This window comes from Babylonia areolata, chromosome 8 (assembly GCF_041734735.1).
Source record: "Babylonia areolata isolate BAREFJ2019XMU chromosome 8, ASM4173473v1, whole genome shotgun sequence".
NCBI lineage: Eukaryota > Metazoa > Mollusca > Gastropoda > Neogastropoda > Buccinidae > Babylonia > Babylonia areolata.
This window is the reverse complement of record NC_134883.1, coordinates 38,450,052-38,467,101: the sequence shown is the minus strand read 5'-3', so window position 1 is coordinate 38,467,101 and position 17,050 is coordinate 38,450,052. Positions and strand designations below refer to the sequence as shown.

The 17,050-nt window shown below is 39.9% G+C and overlaps 2 protein-coding genes across 3 annotated transcripts in view; one reads left to right on the top strand and one right to left on the bottom strand.

Annotated features, from left to right (window-relative positions):
- The window catches only part of LOC143284779 (voltage-dependent calcium channel subunit alpha-2/delta-2-like), a 93,910-nt gene extending 85,035 nt beyond the window's left edge, over positions 1 to 8,875 (top strand). Inside the window, exon 30 of the mRNA XM_076591776.1 lies at positions 303 to 8,875. Within this exon, the coding sequence (XP_076447891.1) occupies positions 303 to 416 (114 nt within the window). The 3' untranslated portion in view covers positions 417 to 8,875. The remainder of the gene's footprint in view (positions 1 to 302) is intronic.
- The window catches only part of LOC143284781 (quinone oxidoreductase-like protein 2 homolog), a 28,455-nt gene continuing 12,183 nt past the window's right edge, over positions 779 to 17,050 (bottom strand). For both annotated transcript variants that reach the window (XM_076591783.1, XM_076591782.1), the window contains exons 8-9: positions 14,727 to 14,955; positions 779 to 10,816 (exon numbers count right to left, since the gene is read on the bottom strand). In XM_076591783.1, coding sequence (XP_076447898.1) covers positions 10,742 to 10,816; positions 14,727 to 14,955 — 304 coding nt within the window. In that variant the 3' untranslated portion in view covers positions 779 to 10,741. The remainder of the gene's footprint in view (positions 10,817 to 14,726; positions 14,956 to 17,050) is intronic.

The window sequence follows — 17,050 nt, the reverse complement described above, 5'->3', positions numbered from 1 at the left end:
ATTTTCATTTAAAATGATTTGAGAATTGTTTGTTGTTGTTCAGTGTTATGATCAGTAGTGTGAACATACAACAAGCAGAATTTCAGTCTGAAGCTGACTGAATTACGACATGGAAAAACAGACTGCAGGGCAAGAAACAAACATTTCCAAGCAGTCCTGTATATGGAAATAGGAAAGTTTGTATTGTGGTTCATTAGATCTACATTCTTTAGAACATGCACAAGCACGCACATGCATGCAAGCACGCACATGCAAGCACTCTCCAGAGGAACAATTACCATCAAAGCACACCCTGTTGACAGGAGGACGACACCAAGTGTGGAGCAGCGGCCATGCCAGGTGGCCGTCTTGTGGCCCTGGTCACTGCCTGGGTCACTGTGGGCATCATCTGCCTGCTGACCACTGACCCCAGGTGATCCTCCCTCCCAGCAGTCCACCAGCAGCTGTCCCTCCTTTCCTTGCCCTCCAGGACATGGCTGACCGCTGCCCACAGCGTGCACACCGGGGAAAAGACAGGTCTGTCATCAGACAGAAGGAAGGGTTACCATGTGACCTGACTTCCCCTCCCTGATTCAGCAACTCTCTTTGAATTTCACCGCTAGCTGCAAGTTGATTGACCATGTCTGCTCCACTCCCCCGCCCCCCACTCCATCCCACATACCCTCCACACCCCCTGTCCGACCTCGTGGCCAGCAGAAGGTCAAAAGAAACATGCAATATATTTGCGACTGATATTGCCCTATGTTGATGATAGTGATGAATCTGTTTTTTGGGGGGGTTTTTTGGGTTTTTTTTAATGTTACTTTATTATTATTTCTTTGAATAACCTTTTGTTTGATTAGTCAACATGTCCTTTCTCCTCCTTCACATGAAAACAATCATGGTGGTGGTTTTTTTGGTTTTTTTCTTTTATTGGCCTGACACATCATAACTAAGTGGAAAGCCCTCTTGTATTCCTTTGTGTTTGTAGTTTTTATTTCATTCACTCACATGACACAAAGCGAGTCTGTCTTCTTTCCAAGCAAGATTTCCATTTTTCCCTTTGATACTGACCCATTTCTGCTAAAGTGATATAAATGACCTGTTCCTGTCAGTGAATGGATGCATGTTTTCTGTACAAGATGGGATTGGTGTGAGTGCTGTTGGTTGTACTGATTTGTTTTTGTCCTTTGGCGGGATTGAAAACAAAAGGTGTGGAAAGAGTTTTACCTGTGAATTGTATCACAGCCTCTCAGTGTGTTTTCATTATCCTGAAATCCTGATGTTAAATGAATTTTTCCAAAGAGAGCACAACATACCTTTTCCTTGAATTGTCTGTTGGAGTTTTTTGTTTGCAAAACACCAGGTTGAATTTAAATCACTGCTTGTTTTATTGTCATATAACAGAAAAGTAACAGAAAAATACGCAATCTGTATTTATTTATTTATTTTATTTTTATTATTTTTTTGCTATGTAATGTTATTTTCAGTCTCTGTTTGAAAGCCAATGTAAGATTTTTGTGTGTGTGCATCTGTAAATTTGCACTTTCCCAGCCACACTAGAACTGAATTGTGAATTTTACATGTCGCATCATGGCATCTGCCTATCCTCCTCCTCTTCCCCCCCCACCCCACCCCCATCCCCACACTTACTTGAATTGTTGCCACTTATTTAACTAATGAATTGTAGCCAGGGCTGTGATAGACAGTTGATTGAAGGCTCAAGAATGAAAGTGTGTGAGTTCATATGTTGGGGTGTTTATTTTTCCATTTGAATGTGATCAGGCCCAATGTGACACACATGCTGGAATCTTATAGCAAACAGAGTGGGGTTTTTGTTGTTGTTTATTTCTTTGTTGTTGTTTATTTCTTTGTTGTTGTGGGTTTTTGTTGTTGTTTATTTCTTTGTTGTTGTTTTTTGTTTTGTTTTTTGCTTTTTTTTTATTATTATTTTTTTTATTTTTTAGATATTTAAAAATATTATTTTGAATATATCAGTCTACTGCCCTTTGACCCAAATCTTGCTGCTAGTGATTGTTGTTGTCTTTCAGGACTGAATTTTTTCATAGACGTTTCTTTGTGGTCATTATTGAAGACAGAATTTTTGTGATTGTTTGGTATGTTTGTTATTTAAAGCAGGAATAGAGCGAAAAAGCATGAGGAGGTGTCGTGTGTTGACATCCCACCAGGACAGCCAAGAACACTCTGATGGTTTTCCTTACCTGCATGGCACATATAGTTGTTGTCTGCTGAACTCACTGGTTTCTTCTTTGATATGTTGGTGCATGTGCCCACCATCTCCGACATGTCAGATATAAACAGAATGAACTGGGCAGGTGGACTGATGTCATGGGAGACAAAGACCAGGACACACACTAGGGGCAACATGTTTGAAAGATCTGAATCCTTAAAGATTTTTGATATCAGCTTGTTCTCTTGTGTAAAGGGAGAAAATCCTTGTCCTATCCTGCCTCTTTGAGTAGGATGAAGTGTGGTTTTGAATGGTGGCAGACATTTCAGTGTAGGTTCTAGACTTGATAAAGGCTTCACTCAGTGTGCTTTGAGGCTTTCAGGGAGTGGAGAGAGCTCATGCTGGCTTGTAGATCATTGATCACATTTGCGCCACTTCTTAGCCACATGCAGTGTGGTTTTCCCTCCTCTCCCTTATCCCTGGCACACGTCAAAATATTGCATGGTTAAAGTGCATGCTGGAATTAGGCTTCAAGAGAACAACAGAAAAAGTGGCATCTCTCAGTGAAGCTGAAATATTATTCTGCATTTTTCCTCATAAATCTAATGGTTGACATGAAGAGCAATGTCTGATTTGGTTCATTTTATTATACATGTTTCTTTGTTTTCATTTCCTAGTGTGTGTGTATAATAGATATGTGTGATATGTTCTTCGGACATTTGGAATTGTACATTGTATGTGTACATTATGGGTTTGGAGAGGGGTGTGTGTGTGTATGTAAGAATTGAGTAACGCTTGAGAGAAAACACTGGGGTTGTAGGGTGGATTTGGGGATTAGTGTGTCACTTCAGGGAAAATAGTAAAATATTAGCTGTTTACTCCCTTCTCAACTTGCTGTTTTAAAGACCTCAGTGTATTATATTACTTGCAGTTATGATGGTAACTCAGTTTTCTTAGTGCTAGCAATACATGCTTTAATGGCATTTAGTGTATTCTCTCAGCCCTTGACTGATGTGGGGATGTCAAAGAGAGAGAGGAAAAGTGGTAAATCGGACTTGGACTCTGTGACGCTTTTGAGTTACCAGTTGTGCAGTGAAGGGAGGAACATGAAGCCATAGAAAAGTTGAGGGAAGATAGAAAGGCAAACAGCCTACTAAGGCGGCTCCCCTCTCCCACATGTTGCTATACTTGATCAAAATCTAGTGTTGATCCCTCCATTGCTTCCCCACCCCAGCCTTAAAGCAGAAAGAGTGGTGACTGTGTGGCAAATGGTGTTTATTTTGCATAATGTGTGCACATTTTATTTATTCAGTATGTGTGGTTTGACCATGTTTTGTTACTGTTTTGGTTGATAGCATATTATACTTCATTGTTTTTTTCTGTTCTGCACTGCTAGTTTCTGGCCATCATGATTTTGTTTTTTGTTCGTCACTGCAAGTTGTTGTCCAGCATGTACCCCCTTTGTAGAGGTCATCCTTGCTGTCATGGAGACACCTACCCAGAACACTACAATTCCAGTGAAAAGATTGTCTTGATTTTCGGTGGAATACATGTGGGTGTTTAACATTACGAGTATCCTTGTAGTTTTGCATGCATGAACAAGATTGTTGTACTTTGATTATAAGGATTTTTTATAGGGAAGATCAGGTGACATTGAAAGTGACACTGATGAGGAAGAATGACGGGTATGAGAGATGTACATGGGCAGGTGCAGGTGGTGTTTTTGTCATTACATTTCTTGATGGCTTTCACATTTTGTTTGCTGTCAGGTGATTGCACATGTAATGGAATTTTTATTCTATTATGGTCATCATCATTATTACTGTGATGATAAAGAGTTTGAAATGTGAATGACTATTATTGTGTTTGCAGTGAATCATGAAAAAAAATCTTTGTCGGTTTTTCATTGGCTGTTGTTGTTTTTTTCCCCTGTCACCAAACTGTGATTGAAGATTTGGTTTTCCTCTGAAACTTGGCCTCCTTTTCGTAAAGTGCGTATGTGTAAAGTGGTCTTCTGTGGTGATGTCACATCCAGTGACATTGACCCTCACTTTGTGTACTCATCCACAGTTTTTCTTTCTCTTTTTTTTTATTTTTCTTTTCCTTCTGGTTCTCCCATTTCTTTTCAGCTGTAAGCTTTCTTGTGCCTTCTTCCTTGGTCCAAAGATGGTGTATGCTGTTTTCTCCATGTTATCAACACAGCAATGTACAGTGTAAAACAGCATTTGGTAGATGTAATAATGTGGCATCCATCAGTCCTTGTCAACTTTTCATTTGGAGTCCAGTGTTTCCAACACCACATCTAAAATTAGTGTATGAGTACTAAACCAATTTGAATGTGTTTGGTACAGATGTTCCCAGTGTAGTACTTATACATATGCTTTGTCTTTTACCCTGGTTTACACTGACTGTGACCTAAGTCTGGAGTTTGTTGTGGAATGGTATGAAGGGATGACCAGTGTGGATGTCCGAAGGGGTTTTGTGGTTGGCTAATTGTTTCTTGTATAGAACACAGTGTAGGCCAGTTCCAGCTGTGAAGTAGTTGTTGCATGCATGATGAATTTGCAGAAAATAATTGTTAGAATATTTTCGGATGTCAGGCCTTTGGTTGATGTTTGTTTACTTTAAGCATTACTAATTTAACTGGCTAACCAGGATATGGTAAGTTTGTTGGGAAGAAAATATAGGTGAAGTTGGTTAGTGCATTGTCACTTGAATAACCAGCAGCGGGTGAAGACAGCATATAATCAGATTAGTTGTTCAGTGTGTATCTGTGCACAGCACTGTGGACACTGAGAATACCCTGTTTACATGTGCAACAAGGTGACAATATTAATGTTCAAGAGATGAACTGATCATATGTTGAAGGTGGCTGCATGCAGTCCATGGATTTTCCATATTTTTCTAAAGAGAAAGGGGAACTTTTTATCATCCTGTTCAGTCTGTACTAAACCAGAGAAATTGGATCTTCCTGTCTTGTGGCTTGTTTCACTTTGGTACTGATTCTGTTGAAAGAAATTTAGACTACAGGGGAAACTTGAAATTATTTTCAAAGGTATTCCCCAGAGTCTTCCTTGCACAAAGGTTCTGGCTGCTTTTGATATGAAGACCTGCATTTGAAAAGTTACTGGCTTATGCTGTAACATTATCTTCCTTATTTAGCCATCCTCAACTTCCTTGTGGATGAATTTTCTTTCCTGTGATTAAAGCATATTGATTGCCAATCAAGGAAACAGTCATTGCATAAGTTAAAGGTTTGGTGTGACTACAGTTTTTCCTTGCACACGACACTGGGTTGGTGTGGATTGTTTGTGTTCTGACCACTTTCTTGATAGTGCCATTCATAATGCCTGTCTGTCAGGCGAGATCTTGTTTTTCCCCCATCAGGTTGTACCTCTTGCAATATTTCACCACTCTCGTCATCATTAACGTTCGTGCAGTATTGTGTGGGTAAAGCTTCATCTCATTCCATCTGAAAGCAATACAGTGCGCACAGTCCCTGTGACATGAAGAAATGGATCCTGTTATTGTGACGAATGATAATTGTTCATTGTCAGCTACTGATACCGGTCAGTCGTAGAAAAAAGGAAGACGGGACTTAGAAAATGGATAATAATTAAAACAATGAGAGAATACATGTTTTGTGTTGGAAAGTTTGTTGTGAAACTCTTAAGTACACCAAGTATTTCTTTTCTCAATATGAAAAGATAAATAAATGCAAGAGAAGTCCCATCAATTCCAAGACACTTCTGATTTAAGTGCTGAGAATGATGAACTGACAAATGAGGCTGTTGTCAGCCTCCAAGCATGGAGTTTTCCTGTGTGTCTGGGTCTCAGGATAGAGGAGTAGTGCCAACATCAAGGCATTCTCAGACTTGATAACAGTCTGACATGTTCCCTGGTACAACACATTTTGTGTTAAATTGCAGTGAACTTTCATAACCTGTTAGTTTTGTGTGATTGCTTTAACAAGTGCCCCCAACCTGACGACTGCCTTCCAGTTTGCATTTGCATCCCCTTAGTTTTGAGGGGGAAGTGTTTTCCTGTATTTGAGAGTGTCTGTATTGACTTTATGTTTAAGGACTAGTCTGCCACTTGCATACAGTCTACATGTTAAGGAAAAGACTGCTTGCTTGAACAGGATGATTTTTGTGTTGAGTTGTGGGGGAAGCAGCATGCTTGAAGGCAAAGTCTCAAGACTTGTTTGCCAGTTACATTGTTTTTGACAAGGATCCAACAAGAGGCAAATGCAGACTGTACCAGTTACTGTTCTTGTGGTGTGATGGGCGAGGTTGAAACCAACGCCAAAGGAAATTAGGATGAAATATAGTTTGTGCTCATTGATAATTAAGTGCAGGTGAATGTTTAACAAATAGTAAATCTCCTGCCTTCATTGTTTATTAATTGCAGGTGAATGTATCACAGAACAGCGTACTGTATCTGACCCAGTCCCAAACGTGGGCAGATGTAAGTTGACATGTCCGCTTTTAAGGATGTGATAGGGAAGGTTAAATGTCCTTCCTGTAATCATTTTTGGGGAACTGTGTTCATTGCTTGATTATTTGTGAATGTTGGTATTGGTCTCTCAGTGACATACTTCTCCTGCAATATGGATCTTACAGTTTGTGATGCCTCTTCCCTCCTACTGCAGTATGGTGTTTTATGTGTGTGTTTTTTTTCGGTTTTTTTTTTTTCACCTGTAAGTTTTGTTTTACATTTCACTGAGACAAAATGCCCATAACTGGTCAGATATATTCAGTTATTTTGATGACTGGATCTGTATATACCATGTTGTCAGTTACTTCTTGTTGTCAGTTACTTCTTTATGATATTACCTTTTGCCCCTAATATTGTACTGACAGAGAGAGAGAGAGCACAAACCTGATTACTGGAAGGAATAGGAGGATGGAAACACCTCATTGAGCGTGCGTGATTTTGTACCAGCTGAATTACTGCGGTAGTGTTTATCTTATTTTTTTCTTTTTAACTTGGCTAAATCAATAATGTTTTGACAAACCGTGGATATATGGTTTGACAAGGTCACCCAGATTGTCCCCATACCAATTGTGATGTTGGACAGCACCTCCATGTTCCCCCCCCCCCCCCCTCCTTGTGTTCTATCAGTAAATACAGTTTTAACCACAACTCCATTACAGTTAATGCTATGTATCAGGTTAGATGTAACTTTAATAAGAACAAGATTATTGGGTCATTTATGAAATGCGTAAAGGGGAAATATATCAACTAGATAATGCAGCATGGACTAATTCTTGACACAGGTTTTTAGTAAAAAGTTCTGCAAATTGCATGGTGGTCTCTTTTTGAACAGATGGGATGCTGCTTTAAACTGGTGTGTTGATCAGCCTTAAGATTAATTGTTGATTCTAGATCTTTATTTTGTCTGGTAGTATTGGATTCACAATCTTCAAGGACATTATTAAAAATTGGTACAGATTCCAGCCCAACTGGTTTAATTTTCATACTCTGTTTAGTCTTTGATATTGGTTTTGATTTTTAATTTGCATATTAAATTATACATAATTAAGCAAGTTATGTTTCCAGAATTAGACTGAAGTATAATTTAGATTGTGAACGTAAGTTTTCAGTACGTAGATCAGTGTACAGATCAAAAGTTTACTTGCAGTATTCTTTTACAGAATTATACATTGACTTATTCTGACCACAGACAGGGGGAAATACCTGAAGACAGAGTAAGCATGTTTCAAACCACAAAGTTACAAGTGGGAAATGCCTGAAAACAAAGTAAGCATTTTTCAAACCAGTTTCAAGTTTTCCTAATCTCCGGATGAAAAATAAACCATGCTAAGACGGCCCTCTCAGTTAATGGCTGCCAGTTCAGTTAATCAGGAATATTTTGAATAGTGTATCAATACACCTCCACACTCGGGAGACCAGCATTTGCATCAATACCACAAAGTACTGGTACTGAACATTCCAAGAATTAATTTATGCTAATTTTTGTGCAGGAAGTAGGAATTGATGATTCATTTGATTCTGTCATTTTGACAGTAACAGTGGAATGAACGTAAACTGAGCAGTCTTTCTGTATGGGTGAACAACATAACTGTGAGGGTGAACTAGAACTTCTATTAATGGCAGGGAATATGGTTGAGCAAAACAAAAAAAAAAGTCTTATAGCTTTTCAATCTTCTAGAGTAGACTACACCAGCAAAGTGGTCTTCTGATTGATCAGAACAGTTTTGTACTCGAGTCTGAGGAAACCATATGAATCAAAATTATGTAGCTTATGTGCGCATGTGCATATATACACACACGCATCTAATTCTTATTAAAATAGGAACTGGCTCTATTTACCATAACAATACTCTCAGAATAGCTTCAAATTCTTCAAACGTATTACACATTTTCTAGGCTCAAGACATTTTTACTGTTCTGTTTGGAAGAATCTGCCCTTCATTTCGGTTGTTCAAAATCATATGCGGATGCATTGTTTTGCATCTTGGTTAAACATTAGATAAAAAAAACCCAGCTAAGGAGATTACCACAACCAGAGTATATCTGATACAGTAATAACCACCATGCACTGATGGTCATAATTTTTTTAATTTTTTTAATAACATTAAATATTTGTATACTTGTTCAATTAATAACCCTGTCCATTATACTTTGTAAGACTAAGTATAAATTGATGTGCACATTACATCCCCCCACCCCCACCCACCACTCGCACACAAAATTGTTATACACGACATCGTCTTGGTCATCCCCACAAGTGAGCCTGTCTCAATTGGAAAAGAAAAGTAACTTGTGAATCAGTTTAACTTGTACAACATAGTGTTAGTTCCTCTTTGCCAGCACCTTGTGCAGCTGGCTGGGCTGTAAATAACAAAGCTTTCCCTCTTCAGGTATTTTCCCAACACCTGTGCTGTGGTTGATGGCTCATTTACCTGATGTGCAATGTCAAGGTGCAATGTAATGCCCAACTTTTTTTTAACTGTGCAATACCGGTCTTGTGAGATCTTGAGTTTTAACCTTGTATTGAATCATGTTTACAATGTTCCTCGTTTTCACATTTACCATGACTCAGTTTGAAATAAAAGAAAAAAAAAGGAAAGAATGAGTCTTGTGTTGTTTGCTGCTCGTCTTTCACCCACAAAACATGTCAGCTTTCTGTTTATTGTCAGGATGAAGGGTGGAAAAAAAAACACTTACAGAACACTGTCATGGGTAATGAGTACACAGTTTTATAGCTGAAAAACTTCATTTCAATCCATGAAATACAAGTTTAGAAAAAGAGCAAAAGCACATGGTACATGTGAATATAAGGCTTAAGACGTAGTCATTGAAAGAGCAGAGAAAAGAGTAAGTGCATAGATTGCATGTGAATACATGTACAACCGTTGAAAATATTGCTGTATTCATTTCAAAAACGCTTTTAAAAGAAAATGGTGAAAAGGGGACCATGGGGTCATTGCCTTTTTGACAGGAAACTTAAAGGCAAAGGCCCATTGCCATTTACAGCCATTCAGGCAGAACTCATATCCACCGTGTCTATGGCTCAACATAGGAAGGCAGTGAATTCATATCCACTGTGTCAATGGCTCAACATAGGAAGAAAGTGACTTCATATCCACTGTCTATGGTTCAACATAGGAAGGTAGTGAATTTATATCCACTGTGTCAATGGCTCAACACAGGAAGGCAGTGACTTCATATCCACTGTCTATGGTTCAACATAGGAAGGTAGTGAATTCATATCCACTGTGTCAATGGCTCAACACAGGAAGGCAGTGACTTCATATCCACTGTCTGTCGTTCAACATAGGAAGGTAGTGAATTCATATCCACTGTGTCAATGGCTCAACACAGGAAGGCAGAGACTTCATATCCATTGTGTCTATGGCTCAACATATGAAGGCAGGGCCCAGCCCTCCCTTTCCCCTATTTTAACCTTCCCTTACCAAAGTGAAATACCCATTTACATCTTGGAGTGAGGAAAATTAGAGTAATGTGCCTTCCCCAAGGACACATCACCAGGCTGAAATGGGTGCTCGAACCGTGATCACTGGTGTACACTGGATCAGAAGTCCAACAACTTATGGATTCTGCCATGGTGCCTCCTGAGGACACTAGCAAAACTATGAATGTGGATACAACCCGTTTCTTTTTCTGTCACACCCTTGTCAAAGACCGCCTTACTCATACCTGTTTTCCATTACATCTTTAAGAACAAGTTATCACCAGATTTATCAATGTAATAATAATAATGAATATTTGGAAGCCCTATCGCCAGAGAGCCCAGAGTGTTTACAAACACAATTACACCTACATACATTGATGCAGATACAGACACTTCATAACATTCATTTGCCTATACACATCACGAAATAAACAGATCACACACACACATACACACTCAGATGTCCACACATCTGAAAAAAAATAAATAAATAAACAAGAGCAGTAAAAATTATTTTTAAAAAACATACATCCATACAGAATATGTGGAGTGCCATGACATAACTTTCCTGGATAACGAACAGCGACATCTCATCTTGTCTTTGGTGGACTCCTCACTGAGCACTCCCCTCACTCCTCTCTCATCTTCAACACGGTTTTCCCTGTGGACCTGCGAGCCATGATGTGCTCAAAGGCAGCGTTCGCCTGAACAAACAACGGGCTGCTGTGTTCATTTCACATATGTCAAAGTCAGTGACAGAGTTATACTCTTCATTTATTCCAAAAATTTCCAAGTCAGATGACCTTTTTGATATGACCATCCAACTTGCAACTTGCAACTTTTTTTTTTTTTTAATTTTTTTTTTTTTCTTTTCTCAAGGCCTGACTGAGCGCGTTGGGTTACGCTGCTGGTCAGGCATCTGCTTGGCAGATGTGGTGTAGCGTATATGGATTTGTCTGAACGCAGTGACACCTCCTTGAGCTACTGATACTACTACAACTTGCAAAATTTTTCATGTACAAATCTTTCAGATGCTTTAACCATTTCAGTCGTTGAGGTCTTCTGCCTGTGACAAATCCCAGCCTGGCATGTTTTGGCCTGGCTACATCAACGGAAAGGGGTGCTTTACTTCAGGCACAAATTTATAGTAACTTCTCAAACCAATAGCTACCAAACTTCATATAATGACTGAAATATAATTTTGACACAAGTTGCTGAAGTCTCAATACAATAGTTTACTTTTAACTTTAAATTAAAAACAGAAATAGTAAAATGTCAGCTTCGGTCTATGTTGAGGGTTATGGGCTATCTTCCTGATTCAGATTTACACCACTTTGTCTACACTGGTTGCTAAAGTTATCTCCTTCACTTTCCCAAGAATTATCAGATGAATTATAAGTCAGATCATCATTACCTTGGTCAAGTTTGCTGTGAGAATCCAACTTGATTTCACGGAGCACTTACTGCTCAGTATGCCTCTGACATTTCACCATATTGATGCGGAAAACCAGATAAGAAACACTTACTGTTTGGTTTTTGGAGCGAAACTTGGTGTGCCTGAGGGTGCAGGGTTAAATGAGTTAAAAAGGATTGCAGGTTGAAATACAAAATGTAGTAATAGTTGGTTCTACAACACCCTGTTGTTTGATGACGTATGTTCAACAAACAAAAAAAAAGAAGAAAAACACAAAAGATGAAAAAAAACTCACAATGGCTAGAGTAAGATATTAAAAATAACATTTCTTTCAATCATGTCTATGTTGTGAAGCGTGTGTCTGTGTGAAAGTATGTGATGTGTGGCTTTATTTTACTTATATCTTGGGTTATTTATGTGTGCTTCCAATATTAAAAGGAACATCTGTCTTTGAATGGATATGTTTTAATGTGGTGTAGAGTCACTAACCGGATTTCTTGTGATGCTTTGACAAAAACTGTAACGCAAAGATGGTTAAACTATTTAAAAAGATTTGTTTTAATTTAAGAAAGGACTGGTTGTGATACATGGGCATGTACCGCAGTACACGAACTGTAAAACAATGTTCCATTTCATCAACTTCAAACCATGTGCCTTATAATAAATAAGCCTAATATATGGTTAATTTTTTCACCTTATCGGCTAATTTTTGTTGACTAGACAGTGTACCACAATAGGCGACTTTTGTCGACATCGAGGGGTCATGTTAATAAGAACTTTTTTTTTTCACATTGTAACAAAGCTTGACAGCTGCAGCCAGCTTCCTGCAGATAGCATATTGACTAACCTTTGCCCCCTGACTGTGTTTGAAGTGTATAAGCCCATAGTGTTGTTTTGACATGAACCGAAGCCTGTGACTGAGAGCATCATTTCTGAAATGTTTGGCACTAGGGAGTGTTTTTCACACAGATACTTGGCAGTGAAGGAGTTAAAATCACAATAGTACTGAAGTTGATATCCGAACCCAGAAGAGAAACATTTGTGAAAATGAAAAAATGAAACCTCTTCATGAATCAGAATAAAAATGATTCACAAACAGGGGATGATGGGGGGCATGAGGGGAGAGGCTCAGGGGGGCGGGGGGGGGGGGAGCATAACCTGGACAGATTCAAGAAAGCAGAGATGGACAGAACAGAAAAAAAAGTAGATGACACAGCATGTAAAGAGAGTTCCAACTTCTTTTTTTTTATCATTTTGATGTGCGCCTTATGATATGCTGCACCTCATGTATTGTTGAATCAGAAATTCCTTCAAATTTGAAGGATGCACATCATGATCCCAAGCTCCTTGTTGTCATTGAAATACAGAATTCATCCAAGGGGGGAGGTTAGCTGGGGGGTGGGGGGAGGGGGGTAGTTTTATGGCAATGTACATTTCATGTAATAATGACAGTAAATAGTCTGTTTTGATGTCTTAAGTTTCTCACGTTAAATAAATATCACTAAAGAGAAAAAGAAAAAAAATTGTCAGAGGGAAAAATGCCTTGTGGAAGAAAAAGTACAAGGTCACAGACCGTTGCCATGACATCAGAACTGAATGATGAAGTGAACAAGTTTGCTGTTCCATCTTCAGATAGTTTCACAGTGACTGTATACCCCCAACACATGAAGTTTAAGTACACTATCAGAAGCATACACCAAAACCACTCACATAAAGTGACAAGCTTTGCATAGTGAACAAGACCTAAAAGATAGCTGTCATGGTGAACAAGACATGGAAGACAGCTGTCATGGTGAACAAGACATGGAAGACAACCCACATTAAACAAGACATGAAAGACAGCTGTTGTGGTAAACAAGATGTGAAAGACAGCTGTTGTGGTAAACAAGATGTGAAAGACAGCTGTCACGGTGAACAAGACGTGAAAGACAGCTGTCATGGTGAACAAGACATGGAAGACAGCAGTCATGGTGAACAAGACATGGAAGACAGCTGTCATGGTCAAAAAGACATGAAAGACAGCTGTCATGGTCAACAAGACATGAAAGACAGCAGTCATGGTGAACAAGACATGAAAGACAGCTGTCGTAGTGAACAAGACATGAAAGACAACCCACATTAAACAAGACATGAAAGACAGCTGTCACGGTGAACAAGACATGAAAGACAGCTGCCATGGTGAACAAGACATGAAAGACAGCTGTCACGGTGAACAAGATGTGAAAGACAGCTGTCACGGTGAACAAGATGTGAAAGACAGCTGTCACAGTGAACAAGACGTGAAAGACAGCTGTCACGGTGAACAAGACGTGAAAGACAGCTGTCACAGTGAACAAGACATGAAAGACAGCTGTCACGGTGAACAAGACGTGAAAGACAGCTGTCACAGTGAACAAGACGTGAAAGACAGCTGTCACGGTGAACAAGACGTGAAAGACAGCTGTCACGGTGAACAAGACGTGAAAGACAGCTGTCACAGTGAACAAGATGTGAAAGACAGCTGTCACGGTGAACAAGATGTGAAAGACAGCTGTCACAGTGAACAAGATGTGAAAGACAGCTGTCACGGTGAACAAGATGTGAAAGACAGCTGTCACGGTGAACAAGATGTGAAAGACAGCTGTCACGGTGAACAAGATGTGAAAGACAGCTGTCACGGTGAACAAGATGTGAAAGACAGCTGTCACGGTGAACAAGACGTGAAAGACAGCTGTCACGGTGAACAAGACGTGAAAGACAGCTGTCACGGTGAACAAGATGTGAAAGACAGCTGTCACGGTGAACAAGACATGAAAGACAGCTGTCACGGTGAACAAGATGTGAAAGACAACTGCCATGGTGAACAAGATGTGAAAGACAACTGTCATGATGAACAAGATGTGAAAGACAGCTGTCATGGTGAACAAGATGTGAAAGACAGCAGTCATGGTGAACAAGATGTGAAAGACAACTGTCATGGTGAACAAGATGTGAAAGACAGCTGTCATGGTGAACAAGATGTGAAACACAGCTGTCATGATGAACAAGATGGGGGAAGAAATCTAAGTGAGCAAGGCTTGTCACTTATTTGATTGTGGCTTTGGCGCACACTTCTGATGGTGTACACATACATCAAGTGTTGGGACTGCATAGTCACTGTCAAACTGTAAATATGGACTTGAGCAAGAAAGATGTGAAAATGATGCACAGCAACACTATACCTCTTCCAGAGGAAAGGCCTTGCCGATGTGTGGGTGCAGTCTCCCCTCAGTGAAGGCGGTGAGGACCTGCTGGATGGACTGACTGAAGGCCGCGGGGTCCTGCAGCCCGTAGTTCCCCCACCACACCCCCCGGATGCTGCACGACTTGAGCAGCAGTTTGTTGACCGACACAGAGGGGATGGTTCCCGAGGCATAGCCCACCGTGATCAGTCGTCCCTCAAAGGCCAGACTGCAACCATGGTGCCACTTCGCTGTACTGTTGTGTGTGTTGTGTTGCATTGTGTTTTTGTGTTGCATTGCATTGCGTTGCGTTGTTGCGTTGCGTTGCATTGTGTTACACTGCATTGCATTGCACTGTGTTGCGTTGTGTTGCATTGTTGTGATGTGTTGTGTTGCGTTGTGTTGTTGTGATGTGTTGCGTTGCGTTGCGTTGTTGTGATGTGTTGTGTTGCATTGCGTTGTTGTGATGTGTTGTGTTGCGTTGTGTTGTTGTGATGTGTTGCGTTGCGTTGTTGTGATGTGTTGTGTTGCGTTGCGTTGTTGTGATGTGTTGTGTTGCGTTGTGTTGCGTTGCGTTGTTGGGATGTGTTGTGTTGCGTTGCGTTGTTGTGATGTGTTGTGTTGCATTGCATTGTGGTGATGTGTTGTGTTGCGTTGTGTTGTGCTGCTTTGTGTTGTGTTGTGCTGCGTTGTGTCGTATTTCTTTCTGTCATAACAGATGGCTGTGGGTGAAATCAGTCATCCTTCAAAGGCCAGACTGTACTGATGTTCTTCATGTTAGCCATTCGACTGCAATGTTGTATGTGTTGTGTTGTATTGTTTTGTATTTTATTGTGTGGTGTAGTGTTGTACTGTACTGTACTGTATTGTGTTGTATTGTCAAACTGCAGCACACCCTTCTTTTTTTCTTTTTTTTTCTATCTGCAGTTGTATTTGTTTTATGATCAGAGTGCATTTTTTACACATATTTTTGTCAGGGGCAACCCTTTTTGTTGCAGTAAGTTCTTTTGCATGAGAAGGAAGGTGGGAGAATTGTTAAGATGCCCATCTGTCAATATGTCTGTGAAGGTCTGGGTTTGAATCACACTCTTGCCCTTTCTCCCAAGTTTAACTGGAAATCAAACTGAGTGTGCAGTCGTTGGGATGGGATGACAAACCAAAGTCCCGTGTGCAGCACGCACTTGGCACACTGAAAAAGAACCCACGACAATGAGAGTGTTGTCTTCTGGCAAAATTCTGAAGAAGAAATCCATTCTGATAGGTACACATGTATATCTGCATGCACTCAAGGCCTGACTATGCTTGTTGGGTTATGCTGCTGGTCAGGCAACTGCCTAACAAATGTGGTGTAGCGTATATGGATTTGTCTGAACGCAGTGACCCCTCCTTGAGAACTGAAACTGAAACTCTTTACATGTGCTCAGTGCATGCTGAACGCAAGACCTCAGTTGACTGCATCATTCAAATGACTAGTACCCATTCCATCACTCTAGGTCTAGAGGAGCTGGAGGGGCCGGGGGGAATAGAAATCCCAGTCTGTATATGGGACTCAAACCTGTGCACACTGGCTTCCTTGTCAGGCATGATTACACTTGGCCACTGCTCAACATACAGTGTACCTCATAAAACACATATTGCCAATGCTGCATTGACGTGTGCTGTGCATCCAAATACCACGCTCTGTTTCGCCCAGTACAGCAGGAAGAGTAAATTCACTTGATGTTCTTTGGCATGGGATGGTGGTGCAGTGTGTGTGTGGAGGAATGTGTGACAGTGAGAGAAAGGAGGAGATGCACTGTGACCTGTTCTATCTCTGTTGTCTGTGTCTCTGTCTCTCTCTGTGTGTTATGTGTTGTGAAGAAAACAATGGGAGTAGTTATGGTAAAAAAACATATTGTGTGTGTGTTATCTACAATAGTTTGAGAGGTATGACTGAACTAAGATTACAAGTGCAAATTTTCAATAATAACCACCTCAACTTTACAAGCAACACTGACAACAATAATAACACAACCACCTCACCTTTTCAAGCAATAGTGACAATAATAATAATGACAACACTTCCACCTAACTTTTATCAGTAGCAATTCACAATAATAATGGCAACACTCATCTTGACATATGATAATGACCATAATAATAATGAAAACACTTCTATCTCATCTTCACAAACAACTAACAACAACAATAAATGACAATACTTCCAACTCACCTTTTCAAATGACAATTACAATAGTAATATTGACAACACCTCCAACTCACCTTTTCAAATAAAATTTACAATAGTAATAATGACAACACCTCCAACTCACCTTTTCAAATAA